At 43.1% G+C, this 17,727-nt stretch overlaps 2 protein-coding genes across 2 annotated transcripts; both read right to left on the minus strand.

The window, feature by feature from the left end:
• Positions 1-2,824: 2,824 nt before the first annotated feature.
• Positions 2,825-3,628, minus strand: LOC112313267 (melanoma-associated antigen B3-like). The gene is given in 3 exon segments (XM_024569820.2): positions 2,825-3,183; positions 3,186-3,480; positions 3,482-3,628. Coding segments are annotated over 3 exon segments (801 nt in total).
• Positions 3,629-7,218: 3,590 nt separating this feature from the next.
• On the minus strand, positions 7,219-8,223 carry LOC112313268 (melanoma-associated antigen B1-like). Its single transcript, XM_024569821.2, has one exon. It carries the CDS (start codon positions 8,221-8,223, stop codon positions 7,219-7,221), a length of 1,005 nt encoding a protein of 334 aa, XP_024425589.2.
• Between the last annotated feature and the right edge of the window lie 9,504 nt (positions 8,224-17,727).

The following is a 17,727-nucleotide window of genomic DNA, read 5'->3' on the forward strand; positions in this document are numbered from 1 at the left end:
ACAGAGAATAGCCCTGTGTCCCAGCAGTGATGTGAGATGGCGAAGCTAAACAACCAGGCAGACAGAGGAATCCGGATAAATGGTGGGCTGTCAGTGAAAAACAAAAGCAAAGAAACAAACCAAGCAAAGAAACCCACACACATCTACTCCTTCTTTTTATGATCCAAACTTGGCCGTGTAGGTAATTTTTGTGGGCTAAAAGATTTACTAACAGTAGGGAACAGGCTGAGCCAGATAATTTTGGAAGATTCCATCTTACATGACCACATTTTTACCAGATATTTTAGCTTTTTTCCATTATTCATATTTCTTATTATTTTGCTATTCACGTGGCTCTAGGTATACATTCCAATCTGTAGGTTGGGCACATTTTTTAAAAAATTGGCTGAGTTGTACTTTGGATTTGTGGGCAGAAAAATGAAAAACAATACACCGGGTCTGCTTCGAGGTGTTAGTGTTGGGACAGTGTATGCCCTAGATCAGTTCAGACCTGAAGTCTGGTCTAGTTCTGTCACTAACTGCCTTGTGACTATCAGAGTAAGGTAGGATCTGCAACTGCCAACGAAGTTTGATAAACCCTATATAAAAAGACTTTGGGAATGTAGGCCTTGTACGTGAAGTATCCATCAAGATGACTCTTAAATATTGGCTATGTGATGAATGGCAGTTATCATTTTTACCCAGACAGTATCATCCTAGGTAGGAATGGGTTTTTTTTTAATACAGGATATGTCAAAAAAAAAAAAAATGCCATGCTGCCAGGCAAGAAAACACTGAATCAGTCAGAAATTTGCTAGATAATATAAAATAAAATAGCTATACTTCATTACAGAATTTATTCTTTAATATGGGCTTGCTTGTTCTTTTTTCTTCTCAAAGAGATGTACCTCAGAGTTCCTTGAAATTTGTCCAGCACCAACACTTTCAGGCCTTCCTAGAGGTCCTTCCATGCAAACCCTCTCATTTTCTTTTTCTTTTTTTGCCTTCCACAAAAATGTAACCCCCTTTTAGAATTCAGTGAATTACATTTGGGATACCCTAATAAAAACTCCCTTTTAATGCAGGTGTATTTGACTCTACCAATTCAAACCAGAAGGTGTCAGTCAACACAGTGGCTTCTGTGCATCTCACTTCAAGGGAGTTCACCACGCTGAGAAACTCCCTTCAGACAGTCTGCTAGACCCCTATTTGTGTACCGTGTTTTCCTGCATGGAGATAAGAGCAGAGACACCTTCGATTCCTGCTTTGGGAGGCTGAGCTATATCCCTCAAAAGTTCATGTTGATGGCATAAGATCCAGTACCTCCGAATGTGCCTGTTCTTGGAGATAAGGTCTTTCAAATGATGGTTAAGTTAAAATACAACCATTAAGGTGGGCCACCATTCCATCTGCGTGGGTCCCTAATAGGAAGTTTTTAGGGCATACAAGAAAACACCAGGCATACGCTCACAGAAAGGAACAGCCATGTGAAGAGGGTAGCCATCTACCAGCCATGGAGAGAGGCCTCTGAGTGAACCAATCCAGCCAGGTCCTTGACTGTGGACTTCCGGCCTCCAGAACTATAAGACAATAAATTGTTTCAGCCCCCCAGGGTGCAATAAGGCAACAAATACACTGTCCCAGGTAGGGCTTTACTTCTGGATTATCTGCCATCCTAAATAAATTTATACCAGCATGTTCAGTGACCTCCTATTTACCCCATGAGGTGACGAAGGAATTTCCACAGTGTGGTTATGTGGTGTCCAAACACACAACACTGGACCTTGTGCCAATGAGCTACCCAGCCACTTATCAATCACCTATACTCGCAGAATGGGGAGAAGGACACCACATGTCCCACAGTGGCACCACGGGGTGGACTCAGGAACAGTGAATGAACAGGGTCTGTGGGAGGCAGCGTTTGTGGTGTCAAGAAGATGGTAGTATGGAATCAGATCATTTGCAAAGCTCGCAGGCTGGGAGGAATCAGAACTTTGCCACTGAGGCATAAGCAAGATGTGGGCCTTGTCCCCTTCCTAAAGATGGTTGTTTGGTAGGGATCTTTATCTGCAAGTGACGAGGATATGGAAGATATAGAGGATAACTTGCACTTATGTGAGGTGAGACCCTGCTGGTTTCACCACCTGTCCAGGCACCACATAATATTGGATTTTAGTGTTAGACCCTTCCACCACGGTGCAGTTTTCCATTGAAGTATTTTCTCTCTCAACTCAGACATCTCATCAGAGGGTCTGGCCTCTGCTCCCCAGCCCCACAGCCTCATCTACTCCACCATGTATCTTCATTCCAAATGACATCTCAAAGACTGACTTGCCGCATCCCCAAACTTAAACTTCCCCGACTCAGAGAATTTACACTCTAGTGCTTCCAACTGGAACTCCTCCTGAATCACCCACCCTTCCCCCCCCCCCCCCCGTAAGTACAGAGGATGTCTCACAATCCTTCTTACATGATTGTAGCTCCTGCCTAGCAAAGCTCTCTGAGCGGACACTGGGTCTTTATCTTAGCCTTCCCAGTGCTAGCACAGAGCCTTTCAAACACCAGGCGCTAAATTATGAGTGGGAAATTGAAGAGAAAGGGTGCAAGAACTTGATTTTGTTAAGATTTACTATCTCTTACATTCTTTAATGAGCTAAGCATATCCAGGTAATAAACCAATTACACAAAACAAAAGACTGAAAGGAGGAACAAGAATCAGGTTGAATGAATGTTATATATTTTTTCTATTCCATTATCTTGAAAATTTTACTGTGGGATTCTTTCACATTTCCACAAAATTCCCTTTTATAATGGCAGAGGTATTTTTTATAACTATTAACTGTCATCAGATTTTTGTAGGAGTGTAGACAATGATGGTTATGGACAGGGGATAATTCCTGCCTGTGGTACTAATGCCAGCCCTGGCTGTACCTCTGGCTTGTGCTCTTTCTTCCTCCTCTCTCAAAGCTTCTTCATAGTGTGACGAGAAGGTACTTGGAACTGTATTGTTAAGCTTAGGCAAAAATTCCAGGATTTTCTTCTTGGTCGTTTCGGCATAAGCTCCGGGACCCCACCGGAACTCATAGCATGATGTGTCACTCTCAGGCACCTGGCAGTACTCCAAGTACTTAAGCCTCACTAAATCTTTGATGATAAGCTTTCTAGGTTCCCCGTAAATGAAGTGCTTCCTCCCCCCATATACCACAAGGTGTTCAGGAATTCCAAGATCTCTTCCTCTGTGGCACAGTTCCCATTCAAGAAAATCAGGCCCAAGATACTCATCAGGAGACCAGTCTTGGGTAACCCCCTGCCATGTTGTACTCTCCCACTATTGGGGAGTTTCACTATGCTCACAAGGACATAAGAGGATTGGGTTGAGTCCATTCCCTTCAATTCCACTGCAAAGAGAGCCTCAATGATGTCAGAGGCTTTCTTGTGGATATCAGCAAATTGGCCGTGGTGCTTTTCATTGACCATCTTTAGCATGTCTCCTTTCAGAATGAAAGGGTTGTTTCACTTTGTACTTGTACAGAAGAGACTGCCATAACACTCTCATATTCACATTCAGGGAATCTCTGCATGAGCACTCAGAAAGTGAATCCTCAGCAGAGCATGAGTGTTCCTCATCTGGGTTGTTCTCAGACCCCATGTGAACAGCACCCGGAAAGGTGGTGGTGGTATTTAGGGATCTCCAAGATGCCAAGGAAGTGCTAGTTGCCTCAGCAGCTGATGATCTCTGAGTTTTAACTTCCAAAACTGAAGATGAAGGTGGGGGGGATCTTCTCTACTGTGGCTCCTTCCTGAAATTGACGGGGACTCTCAGATTTCTCTTGGGCATATTGGCATTTGTGGTGGATGTGGCACTTACTTTCTGACACAGAGGCATGATGACTATGGTAGGGACAATGGTCCGAGTTTGGGTAGGAGGACAGGTGATGAGCCACCTGTAGGAGGGAGGATGACAGTTGTGCACCTTCAGCGTAAATTCAGCACCGTGATTGTTCTGAAGGCTATATTGGCAGTTCTCCTCGATGCCACTGCTCCTAAAACCCACTGGGTTCCTGTTCTAATCAGCCCAGGTTTGGGGAAGCCTCTAGGCTGTATTCCGCAGTCCCGCCCCAGGTATGCTGAGGTGACAACAGGGACGGGCAGTCTCTGAGTTTGAGGAGTCTTTTATTTCACATTCAAGAGCATCATTCAACTGTTCGCATGTCATGGGACTCACAAGAAATAGGAGAACAGGTCTTCAGCCTATCTGCCCTGTCCAGGTACCCAGAGTGCAGACTGCTCAGTGGGTTATCTGTACTAATCTCCATGGGCTGCTCAGTTCTCATTAAGGGTCCTTATTTGCCTTCACATTAGGCCTTGTGTCCCCATCTTTTTAGCTGAGTAGTGGCTACAGTTTCAACAACTTATTTCACCTACCACAAACAAAGTAAAACTAACTTTCGGGGGAGCATCAGCTTGGTAGCCATGTGGTAAGTATTCAATGGCTGAAACCAGGGCTAAGGCTCAATTTTTGTTTCGGGGTGTATTTGTCTCAGTCCCTGATTTGTCCTTTGATTTGCCACATTGAATAATTCCTCTGTAGCCCATGGACTGACCCCTCCTTCTAAGGCCTCCCCACCCTGACACCCCTAGAAGGAAGTGAGGATCCCCTCCTCTGACCATATCTCTCCTTGGATTCTTCAGACCAAGTAAGGAATGACTTTGATGATGTATTCACTGTGGTGGGTGCTGTGGTTCCCTCAGTCCTCCTAAGTACTCACCTTGGCCTCTGGAAAGCCTAGAAACCTCCCACTTCTGGCCTCAGGCAATAGCCCTTATCCTATGACCCTCACCCCCTGGTGACCTCAAAGGAGGCAGTATGTCTCATCATGCCAACAATTCCCAGGTATCTCAGGGCAGCCAGGGAAGGCTGATGACTGTGTGGCCTTCTCAGTTCTGGGACTGGAGGTTCCCTAAGTTCACACTCAGGGTCTCCACCCTGAGTCCTGGAAGAGCCTGGAACTCTTTTCTTCACTTACTTGAGGTCCCTAACTTCAGACCAAGGCCCTCATATCTCTGTCACACTTTTTACACAACCAGTCTGACTGTCTTGCCCGGGGAATCCCAGTGATCATGGCTTGGGCAGTCTCCATGTCACCGCATGGTTCTGGGATCTTCATTCCCCCAGCTGTCATTCAGGGTTCTGCCTTTCTTTCTGGAAGGACCTGGGATGCCTCCCTTTGCTGTACTAGTTCTCTCAGCAGTTAAACACAATCTCTCTCATTCTTTATTTGGCCCTCCCATGTATTTTGTTATTTTATTGCCTGTTATTTGGCCTATCATTCCAAATCAATATTGTGAATGTAAAGTCTAGCTTTTTAAAACCTGAAATACATTGTGGAGCATTAGTAGAAAAACAAATTAAGTGACATGAGTTGTGATCAGACTCAGTGGAGTGGTTCAGTAGGGACTCTAGAGGAATTCAGAGCCAGGATCAAGCCCAGCTCTGTCACTTTTCAGGATGGAATGTCAGACTCTTCTGAGCATTATTTTCTGCAAAGTGAATCTGATACTCTGTCATGAAGGACTATGGACATTCATTTCTGTTAAAGTTAAACAACCTGGCAAAGTGTTAGGCTACGTTTGGCATTTTCAATGCATGGCAGTTATTACTAAGATGATTTTTGAATCTGGATAATAAAAGCCTTCCCTCAGAATATTATTTCTGTCCTCTATGGGAGAATATGGAACTGTTATACAATAAGGACATCACATTAGCCTAAATGTTGCTGAGCAAGTAGAACTAAGTGGAATTTCCCCATCAGAGCAACTGTTATTAACATGTGTGGGGAGGTCTTCTCCAGCAGCATGCAACTCAGAGTTCTTATGTCTCAGGACTAAAAACTTCCCTCCAAGGTGCCTTCTTACACAAACCACTCCTCATTTTATTCATTTCATCATCACCGGAAATAGAGCCAGCCTTAGAATGTGGCTAATTACACTCAAAGTCCCTAAGTGCAATGCCATTTTCATGGAGTGAGCTCTGCCTCTCCCCACCCGTAAGAAGAGACACTGTCCAGTGGCTTCATGGCATCTCACTTCAAAAGATTATCACCCTTGTAACTCAGAGACACTCTGGACACGTTTTGCCCAAACCACCTAGTTCATGTACTGTGTTTATCTGCTTTGGGACAAGTACACAGAACCCCTCCTGTGTGGCCCCAGGTGGAGATCCTTTTGTGGTTTTACCTCATCCCAAACCAATTTTTAGGATCTGTTTTCCATTCCAGGCTTAGTCTCTCACCCTGAGACCCATCATGTGAGGGATTGGCCTGTACCATCCACTCCATGGCTTCACGAAGCCATTCATGCAGCCCAAGTGAATATTACCTGTCTCCCCACTCCCAGGGACTGGCAGTTTCTCAAGGCCCAACATTGCCTTGATCACATCATAGGCAATAATGTGCTCTCTTCTGCAACCCGCTTCTCCATACCACTTCCATTTCATTGTCATTTACTCATTTCTCACAATGCATGCCTCCATCCTTCCTATGAGACCAATGCTGCTGCAAGAATCTAACTTCTATGGGCAGCAGCTTGGTCTGCTTTTCTTACCATAACTAGTACCATTAGAGGGTTCCAAAAAACAGTTGGTCAATTAATGCTAGAGGGGAAAAAAGAAGACAGGAGCAAGAAACCAAATTTATTACAATTTAATTTCTCATACAGTTTGAAGAATTAAGCAAATCCAGGTATATGCCATTTAACTTTACAAGGAAAGATCAAAGACAATAAAGCAAACTAAGAACTGACCAGCCCTTACTTTTGTTTCACCATTGTGTGATCGCCAATATTTTCCTGTAAGATTTTGCACATTTGCACACAAAATCCTATTCCTATTCTGCGTTAATTTGCTCTGTGGCAAAAAGAAATGTGGAAGGCTTTTCTATCGGTTTGCACAGAACAAAACTCTTGATCTTAAAGCTCAATTGTAATAAATGCGACATCCAAGACATTAATACTCTTAGATTCTTAAGCAAAGAAACTTTCAATGAGAAGGAACAACACTTGAAAATACATATACACCTAAAAAGTACTCATCTACAGAAGACAAAGGAACCAAACAGAATACACATTTTGTGCCTTACAGAGCCGACTATGCTTTACTAGTTAGAAGGCTGATTGACTACTCTCTGCAAACTCAAGGTGACACGCCTGCCCCACACCTCCTTAGATGTGCGAGGAGCTTCTCTACTTGGCCCTGGAAGGGACACTGCCCTTCTCAAAAGTGGCGACCATGGCTGCAGCTGTGAGCCATGCTCGGTCTTCCTCATGTCTCAGTGCTTCCCTGAACAGGCTGGGGAAGGCAGTGGGGACCGTACCATTGACCTTGGCCCACAGCTCCAGCGCTTCCATCTTTCTGACCTCAACGTGGGCTCTTGGGCCCCACACAAACACGTGGTGTGGAGGATTGCTGCCGGGCACCTGGTGGTACTCCAGGTAATTTTGCTCCACCAGCTCGTTGGCGATGAACTCCCTGGGCTCCCCCACGATGGCGTGCATCTTCCCAGGACGGACCCCCAACACATCGAGGAACTCCAAGATCTCCTCCTCAGTGGCTTGGTCGCCCTTCGCGAAGATCAGCCCCAGGACAGCATGGAGGAGCCCGGTTTTGGGCACCACCTCTTCACTGCTCAGGTCTCCCTCAATCGGGAGGCCCAGGTTGTTGACAAAGGCATAGATGTGACCGTTGGGCTTGACAGGCTTCAGCTCAAGGCCAAAGAGCAGCTCCAGGTGCTCACAGGCTCTCCGGAAGATCTCAGGATATTGCTCCTTGTACTTTCTGTTGACGATCCTCAGCAGCGCAGCCTGTGTGATGGGCTCCTTCCTTTTAAGCTTCTCCAGCAGGAACTGCACCAGCCTGTACACCCTCCTGTTGAGAGGATCTCTGCGAGCTCTCTGACGGGTGAGTGCAGCTCTGGAGGCTCTTATTCTTTCCTCTGCTGGGCTCTTGGCAGCTTCATGAAATCTTGGGCATGACACACCTTCTTCAGGAGAGCTAGTGGCCGAGGCTCCCTGAGGCTCTTGGGATGGACCAGGAGCAGGGGAGCTCGTGGGAGATTCCCCAGAAAGACGAGAGGCGGAGGACTCTTCAGCCTCTGCTGCAGTGGCCTGAGCACCCTGGAGACTCTGAGACTCCCTTTGTGGATGCAGGCGTTTCTCACGGGCGAGCTTACTCTTCTGCCCCCGAGGCATGATGACAATGGTCAGGGCCAGCAGGCGCCACTGTGAGCAAGAGAGTAGGTGATGTCAGCACATGAGGGAGGGAGAGTGAGTTGGTGTGTGCCCCTGCACCTTGGATTGAACCAAGGTTGCCCCTGCAGGGCCTGAGGGCAGTGCTGAGGGATCCTCCAGGGCTCCTGCTCTCATCAGCCTGTCCCCTGAGGGCTCTACAGAGGGAGTTAGCCTGAGCCTTAGGCCAGAGCCATAGAGCCCTCCCTGGGTGCTTCTTGGGTGAGTACAGGGGCTGGCAGGGGATATATGGGTCCTTGGCTTTGGGGTGCTTTCAGGTCACATTCATGGTCATCAAGTTAATTATTGGCAAGACCCAGGTCCCACTTCCAGCTGTTGCTAGGAATTTGACACTTCACACCTCTGCGATACCACAAGAATGAAGCGATATGCTGTTTCTGGCACAGAACACCTAGAACGGATATCCTTCGGGAGCCCTCTCTGCCTGAAAAGTCTGGGGACTTTTTAGGGTCCCCAGTCGTCATTCACACTTCTCACATGGTGGCTGGTAGAGCCCCAGAGACCTCCTTACTGCTGACTGCTGGCTTTACCTTCATCACAACTTCAGGGTAGATCTTCCCTCAGTCCTCACTCAGTTTCCCTGGCTGGCACTGCTAGAGCCAGGGCCCCCTCCGTCTCTGCACTTGAGTCCTACGTCACACTAAGGTCGGCACCCAGCCAAGAGCCAGAGGAGGAACTGAGATTGGCCTTGTCTGGGTGCATTTGCCTGGCTTCTCCCAAATGATGACACACCATGAAATGGATCCCCCTTGTGAATGCTCCCATGGGGCCTCCCTCCAACCCTGTTTGACTCCCTAGATGGGCACCTAATGTTGCTCCCACTGCTGAGTGGTGATCCCACTTCTCAGGTAAAGGCCAGACCCCTCTGACCCCTGAGCGGGATTTAAGGGCGCCTTCTGCCAGACGAATGCCTGACAAATGCCCCTCCTTGACTGGCAGCAGACAAAAGGATTCCGAGGCGCTGTCCGTGTCACGGGCTCCGTGGTCCACGTATTATCATGCACCTCACCCTGAATCTTCCCATGACCTGGACATGACCTCTCTGGTCACCTGTTGCCAACCCTTAGACCAGGGCCCCCACCTCCCTGACTCACGCGAGGACAGAGGCAGAAAGCACCCCAGCCGTTAGACCTGCCCAGACCCTCCCGAGTCGATGCCAGGACGAGGGCCAAGTACGCCCCCTTCTGGGGACGGGGGTGCCCTCCTTCCTCACGAAGGTCCTCTGAAGGGGCTGAGATTTCCTCGCCAGCTCGAGCTGAGCCAGAGTCCACCACCCTTGGGCCCAGGCCTTTATTCGCTGGGAACCCACGGGGGACGCAAGGCACTGTGGGCCTAACTGCCACTTCGGGGCCTGCAGGGCAGAGAGCAGGGGCGGGCTGGGCTCTGTGGCCACCTTTCTTCTCAGGGGGAAAGGGGACTGGAGTTGTCGGGGACGCGTCCCCACAGACCCCACTCACGACACCGTGCACCTTGTCACTGACAAGATGTGGGGTTCCTCCCTTGGGTCACCCTGGACAGCCGCCTTCTGACGAGGCCTCGACTTCGGCAGCAGCGTGCGTCGCGGGAAGTGAGGCCAGCCACTTCCGGTCATGAGGGTGGCTCATCCGGAAGGGGGCGTGCGTTCATGGCGGCGAGCGTCGCACAGGACATGCACACGGGGGTCTTTCATCGGTTTGGGGCAGGTTCAGGGACTTTCCCCCCCTGCTGCGCAGAGTCAGCCAGCTTCGGAACAAGGCTCTCAGTTACCTCACAACCCCAGTGGGAAGTACCTGGGGGCCTGAGCTTAGCAGCCAAGCCTGGCGCCTCTCAAGACGGACAGTACTGGTTGCTCCCGTCCATCCTGTCTCCGTGTCTTCCCTGGGCTCCTGGTAGGTGCTGGGCTACCTCCCCTGTGCTGCCCTGGGTTCAACCCCTCCTATCAAGTCCCCAACTCCCCGACACCCCTGCTCAGTGTACAGGGACATCTCATCCGGCCACTCCTGCCTGCGGCCCCCCAGACACGGTGGCAGGGGGTGAGAATCCGGTAGGGTCCAGTGTTCTGGGGTGGGCCGCTTGCCCTGAGTTCTAGCAGGCCTGCAATTCCTCCCTTTGGTAACTCGAAGCCTTCCTTTCCTTACCAAGTCGCCCAAGAGCCCCCTGAGGAACAGGGGATGCTCCTTAGCCTGGCAGCTCTGCCTGGGATCTCTTTTGGATGATGTCAGTGTCATTGCTAATGTTTCTAATAGAATTTCTCTCCACAATGCAATACTGTGCTATTTCCTAGTATCTTTCTTTTTTTATATTTTTAACAAAAAAGTATCTATATGTTACAAAATGTGATGCTTTGATATATGCATGCATTGTGAAATAATTGCTACAATCAAATTATGTAACATAATGCTGCTTCCCATAGTTACCAATTTTTTGTGTGTTGTGAAAAATTCTGCTATTTTTAACAACACTAAGGAAACTAAAATAATAGCCTGCTAAGTTAAATAAGGCCAACCCAGAGAGATAAATATTCCATGATATCTTGTATGTGGAATATAAAAAAAAGTCAAGTTCATAGTAGTATAGTGAAAATGGTGGTTACCAGAGGCAGGGGAGTAGGGTGGTGAAGGAAAAGTAGAGATATTGACCAAAGGGTACAAACTTCCCTTTACAACATGAAGTAGTTCTGGAAACCTGCAAAGCATAGTGACAGTGGTTAATAATGTATTACATACTTTAAATTTGCTAAGACAGTAGATGTCAAATGTTCTCACTCTTCTATTTTCATTCATGCCATATATTGTATTAAGATGACTATTTTAAAAAGCCCAATCCTCACCAACAAAAAGGTTTCAGGTGGTTATTAGGACATTCTCTGGACTCATACTACTTTAACACGCCCAAAATTTAGGGCCGTCTTGATAGTACCCCATGATCCTAGCACGCAAACTCTGAGGTGCTGTCTCAAGTTCCTTCAGTGAAGTAGTAAAAATTCATTGTTCCAGGGCACACTGGAAGAACGAAAGGCAGAACTTTAAAAACCTTTTCTCCAGCCAATCCTGTCTTCTATAGACCTGTCTCAATTTCAGGGCATGCCCCCAACTGTGCCCACACAAGTACTAGTTCAATACAGACTTAGTGCCCCTCAGGGGTTCCTCATTAATTTTTTACTGTTATTGTTGATATTCTTTTGTTTATTCCTTCTGTACTTTGCCCAGGGTGGTTGATTTTTTGCACAAGAAATAGCAGCTTAGGTTTAGTTGTCATCTTGGTAGCTATGGGGAAGGCACTAAATCTGTAAATAATGTAAGAATTGACATGTTTAAAATATTCTGTTTCTCTGAGTAAAAATATTACACTGCTCTATTTAGGACTTTTTTCCCTCTAACTATATCGATAAATTTTTATAGTTGCCTCCATAAAGACCCTGTAGAGTTTTCTAAGGTTTCATTTTAGGTATATTTCGGATATTGTTCCAGTTTGGACTGGTGTATTGTTCTTCATATGTTTTAATTAGTTATTGATTATGTGTGACCAGGCTTCTGATTTTGCTACGGTACTTTTCTATATACTAGCTTTTTGATGTTCCTGACGTATTTGAATATTGTGTTTGCCTATTAGTTTAGATATTTTAATTATAGGGTCACATCAGTACTATTATTATCGGTTTCTTTTAGTTATTCATACCTCTTATTTATTTATTTTTAAATATATTTTATTGATTATGCTATAACCGTTGTCCCACTTTTTCTCCCTTTTATTCCCCTCCACCCTGTACCCCCTCTCCCACCAACATTCACGCCTTTTATTTATTTTGTTATTCTTGTGCATGGGTGTGTCCTGCCATACATTCACATCCAGGTTTGTGGCACCATACCTCTGTGTGTTTTTCCAGACTCAGTTGAGGACGGTTGTAATATGTCACACTTATGTATATTTGCTGATGATTTTACAATATGAAAATTTCATGCTTATAACTTTGCTAAGTTATTACCATGGATTTTTGTTGAATTTTTATCAAAAACTTTTTTTTATTCTTACACATGATCAAATGCTATTTATCTCATATTTGTTATTGTAAAGAATTTTGATTCATTTTTTATAATGTGATACAATCTTTGCATTCCTTTGACACAGTCTATTTCTTTACTAACTCACCACTGTATTTCATATGCTGTGCAGTTAAGATATTTGTCTCTTATATGAGTGAGCTTACCTCACGTGTTCTTTTTATCTGGTCTTTGTATCGAGGAGAGCTAGCCCATTATAATGGATGAGTCATTTCCCATTTTTTGTATGCTTTGGAAGAGTTTATATAAACTTTTGATTTGTTTCTCCTTCATCTCCAAACTTGGTTGGTCTGGGAATATTTTGAGGGTTCCTTGGATTTTAACTACAATTTTAGCTTTGTGTTATTATATTAAGTTTTCCATTTCTTTATGGACCTATTTAATCATTTATATTTTGCTAAAATATTCCTGTTCAATTGGGTTTTTTAATTTAAAGGAATGCAATTTATAATAAAATCGTTGTCTTTGAAATTCTCAAACACATACAACAGTACATAGAATAATGAACCCAATATTACTGACACTCAGCATCAACAATCCTTAATATTAATAGGAAGAAACTTAAACAGATGAAGGTTTACATATTTATTTGTTTATTGGTAACACGACTCCATAGGCAACACTGTGCGCTTCCATTAAGATATTCATGATGTCTGCTATCATCTTTGTGTTGATGTTGAAAGACATTGAGGATCATTGCCCTCATCCATTTATCCATTAGAGGGATGCAGAATGGTAATTTTATCACTTGTGTTTATTAGCCAAATTAATTCTCTAGGTTGGATATTTTCCTTATCCATCATTTGTTATACTGATGCAATGATCAAGTATTTATAGTATTCACTTATGACTTTTAAGTTTCTTCTGCAGTTATATTTTGTAGAATTTTTCTTAACTAATATTACTTATTTCTGCTTCTATCTTTTTTAGTTGGTAATACCTACAGAAAGTGTTATAGTAATATTTTCAAAGAACTGGCTCTCATTAGTGCACTCCACTATCTTCTAATTCATATTTTGGAAATTATCTTCATTATTTCCTCCTTTGTGATTATTTGGGTAATATACTATTGTTTCTGCAGCTCTTAAATCAGTTGGTTGTTTAAAATATTTCTTTTTCTCATAAATCAATTTAAGGCTAAAATATCTGAGTAGCACTTGGGATGCTTCCCACAGGTAATACTGTAGAGCTTAATGTGTAATGCTCAAAATATTTTAAAGTTGAATAAATATCTCCATTATACTCTTAGAACTTGTGTGTGTGTGCACACATATGTGATAGAGTTAAGTTTTTCCTAGGAATGAAAGGAAGATTTCACATGAAAAAAAAAAGCAGTCAATGTAACTAGTCAACTGTAATAGTCAGGGATTATGCAGAAAAAGGAAGTCACTCTAAATGTATAACTCAGAGAATTTAGTGCAGGAAATTGGTTACTCAAGAAGCCAATGGGGAGAGTTAAGCAAAACAATACTTAGAAACTCAAGGAAGGCACTCCCACAGGTAGGCTGGAGGAACAAAGAGATAAGGCATTGTTACTGAAGGACCTTGAAGCTGCAGAAATAATGTAGTCCTTGAAAGAGAGGCCACCTGCTTCAGGGAGGAAAATTCTGGGCACTTCCATCTTCCTGAGCTCTAATCTCCATCTGTTTCCTCTTCTTGTCTTAACTGATCTGGCATCCAGGTGTTAGAGAGCACAGAGGATAAGAAATGGGACTCAGGCATATTATTGTAGGAAAAAGAACAGGAAAAGCATGAGGAATGGATGTGAGGATAAATAGGTCCAAGGCTGCATATCTCATGGACAGATTCAATGAAAAAATAATCCTATCTAAATTAGTGCAGAATAACATTTTATGAAATTTATTATTCATTCATGATAAAATAATGTTACCAGCCAAGTATGTACAAAAATAACAACTAAAAATAAACTATTCAATCAACCAATTTTTAAAAGTTGGTGAGTATAAAATCAGTATGTAAGCATGCACTTTGTTTCTGCAGCAACAAACAGTATCAACATGAAATTAATAAACTATAACTTGTAAATTACAATACAAAGTACCTGGTACCTACTATTATATTTGTATTTACATATAAAATATATAATAAAAATTAGCCCTGGCTGGTGTGACTCAGTGGATTGAGCACCAGCCTGAGAACCAAAGGGTTGCTGATTTGATTCCCAAGTAAGGGCACATGCCTGGGTGCACATGGCAGGCCAGGTCCCCAGTAGGGAGTGCACAAGAAGCAGCCACACACTGATGTTTCTCTCCCTCTCTTTCTGCCTCCCTTCCCCTCTCTCTAGTAATAAATATATAAAATCATTAAAAATAAAATAAAATATGTAATAAAAGTTAAACATATATAACTAATATGTAGAGAAATTAATCAAAACCTAAGTGAATAGAGAATTATCATATGTTCATGGAGAGAAGTTCTCAATATTGTAAACATGTTAATTCTCCCCAAATTAATCTACAGTGTATGCTAATACCCAACTGCTCCCAAAGAAAGTCAATAGAACTCGTGTATAAAACTTGACAAGCTGATCTCAAACTTTAAATTTACTTGCAAAAGGCAAAGTACAGGCAATATATTCTTGATAAAGAAAAAATGAGGACTTATTGTACTAGATGTTAACATTTATTTTTTAACTGTAGTAATTAAAAATGTGTGGTATATTTGCTGATATAAGCAAATAGACTGATAGAACTCAGTAAGTATCCCCAAACACCCACTTACACATAGACATATCTATCTGGCTATATAAAAGGGTACGATATCTTCCTGTCTTTATGATCTTTTTAGCAGATTGCCTGTGATGGATATAATATCCTGGTTTGATGCTTATTGAATAATAAAACTCTTTTCTTTCTTTCCTATATTTTGTAGAGAGGCATTTTTGAGTAGGCAGGAGTTTGTTTCTAATTTAATTAACCCAAGAAATCTGGTGATAAGGACAAGATGCCTGGAAGTTCCTGAATCAAGTTTATGAATAAGCAGTTCTGTGGACACACAACAGTCAGGTAAGAGCCCTTAAATTATATAGTCTCCATTCTTGCTCTCTCTCTCTCTCTCTCTCTTTGGTACACTTGTCAGAAGAACCACTCTTTAAATTCAAGATTTTACTATTAAATAAGCATGGTAATATGGGTTCTAAATTCCTATCAGGATCACCATTAGTTTTGTTGATGGAAAGATACGGGAAGCCATTAATGTTGCCTGCACTTTCTCCTCTTTAATAGGTACTATCTCTTTGTCACATTAGGAATGTTATACCTATAAGAATCTACTCTTTCCGTGGTGTGAAGACACTTCTTTTAATTTGGGTAAATTAACATTTGCAAAGATTCTCAGAAGGACCTCATCTTAACCAAATAAATTATTGGTATTTATAGGATTAATATTCTTACAGGAAAGTTAACTATGAGTTGTCTAGCCAGAAGAAAAACTTGAGAAAAATGGAAGGGGAAATGAGAGCATTAGAGACACTTTCTCACAGAACTCTCCTCCTTTCTCTGTTGTTCCAGCTCTCTCTGTTCCTCCCCTCCCTTCTCTTTGTTTTTCCCTACATCAAATCAATTCCTGGAGAGAGGGAGGCAATGATATTTTAGTTGTGCGGTTCCCTTCATTATGAGATTTCCTTGCACAGAGGGTACTAAGGCATGACTTTGTTAACCACTAATGAATTACCTATTCTGTTGGAAAACACAGGTTTGTGTACCTCATGCCCTAGACTGAGTACACTCCATGTCTTAACCCAGGTTTCACCCACAAGATTACCTTATCATCCTCATACCAGGTAGATAAGAAAGCAGAAATGAAAAAGAGACATGATCACAGAATAATTGAGTCCTTGGAAAAAAGACCATGCCTCTATATGAAGACAAGAAGATCAAGAGTAACTGCACTCGTCACTCAGAACAAAGCAAACAGAAAAGGGGGTTAAGCTGACAAATGTCAACATGGCAAGGTTAACCAAAAGACCATATAATTTACACTTTTCTTGACTCAATAAGAGAAAAAGCCTCTTCTATTCGGATCACCAGCAACGCCATTGATGACAGCATTGAGAAGCTACTGAGGGCTCCCAGATAATCCACTTGCCTTTCTAACAAGCTGATATTACTCATGGAAAGTGTGTTTTCAATTTACAACTCCATGCATGGGGATGTGACTGCTGTGTGGAATTTTGCAAACAGCAGACTTTGCTAGTTTTATGGAGCAAGCATGTCAGAGTCCTGAAGAATACCACATCAAGGTGTGTGCTGGCCAAGGGAAGCCACTGCCCACCCCTCCGCACACACACATAAAGTATAGAAGAACTAAGGTCATTAAAGACTTGCAAGAGGGGTTGCTAGTAGCTGTACTTGAAGTCTTTCTACTAAAGGTAATCTGGGAGAAGTTGCAGCAGTATAACCAGAAAACAGGTGGGACACCCACCCCCTTTCTTGTTAAGTTTGTTGAGTCATTCTCAAAATTTCTTGGCTTGGATACAAAACCAGATCAAAATCGCCCTCTAAGCACTTTTGTCTTGACTCTCTTGCTGACTATCCAAATTCAAGTTAGGGAAAAGGTGGTAGCCTGAGAAGGATAAACAGACTATTACCAGATGCCAACCAGACCCGAAGTGGATCTGCCTCGGGCTGACCAGTAGTGTGTGGATTCTTGACTTCATGCAGGAAATATTTCATAACATGAGTCCAGGTGATTTTGAGAGTATGTTTCTAGAGAGCCAGCAGTTTGCCTAAGCTCTTTCCTGTTGCTGCTTCTATTCTAAGCCTTTCCATTGATCTCTCTGTCTATACTTATGCCAGTACTACATTGTTTTAATTATTATAGCTTTGTAGTATAGTTTGAAATCCTGAAGTGTGATACCGCTGACTTTGTTCTTCTTTCTCGGATTGCTTTAGCTATTCCAGTTCTTTTGCAGTAAAATAAAACTTCCATATGATCCAGTAACCCCACTTCTGAATATGTACCCAAAGGGAATGGAAAAAGAATATAAAAAGATGTCTACTCTCAGATATAGAAACAACCTAAGTGTTTGTCAATGAATGAATGAAAAAACATAATGTGGTACATATATACAATTAAATATTTTTCAGCCATGAGAAAGAAGGAAGTCCTACCATTTACAATAACTTTGATGGACCTTAAGGACATTATGTTAAATGAAATAAGTCACATGTAGAAAGAGAAATACTATATGCTCTCCCTTAAGTGCGGAATCTGAAAAGGACAAAATCAGAGAAACAGAGAATAGAGTGGTGGTTGCCAGGTGTTGAAGATGAGGTAAATGGGGAGATATTGCTCAAAGTGTACAAATTCCCAGTTATAAGATTATCAAGATTGGGGATTTAATGTACAACATAGTGATTAGAGGTAATAATACTGTATCTTATAC

This window comes from Desmodus rotundus, chromosome X (genome assembly GCF_022682495.2).
Source record: "Desmodus rotundus isolate HL8 chromosome X, HLdesRot8A.1, whole genome shotgun sequence".
In the NCBI taxonomy this organism is placed as follows: domain Eukaryota; kingdom Metazoa; phylum Chordata; class Mammalia; order Chiroptera; family Phyllostomidae; genus Desmodus; species Desmodus rotundus.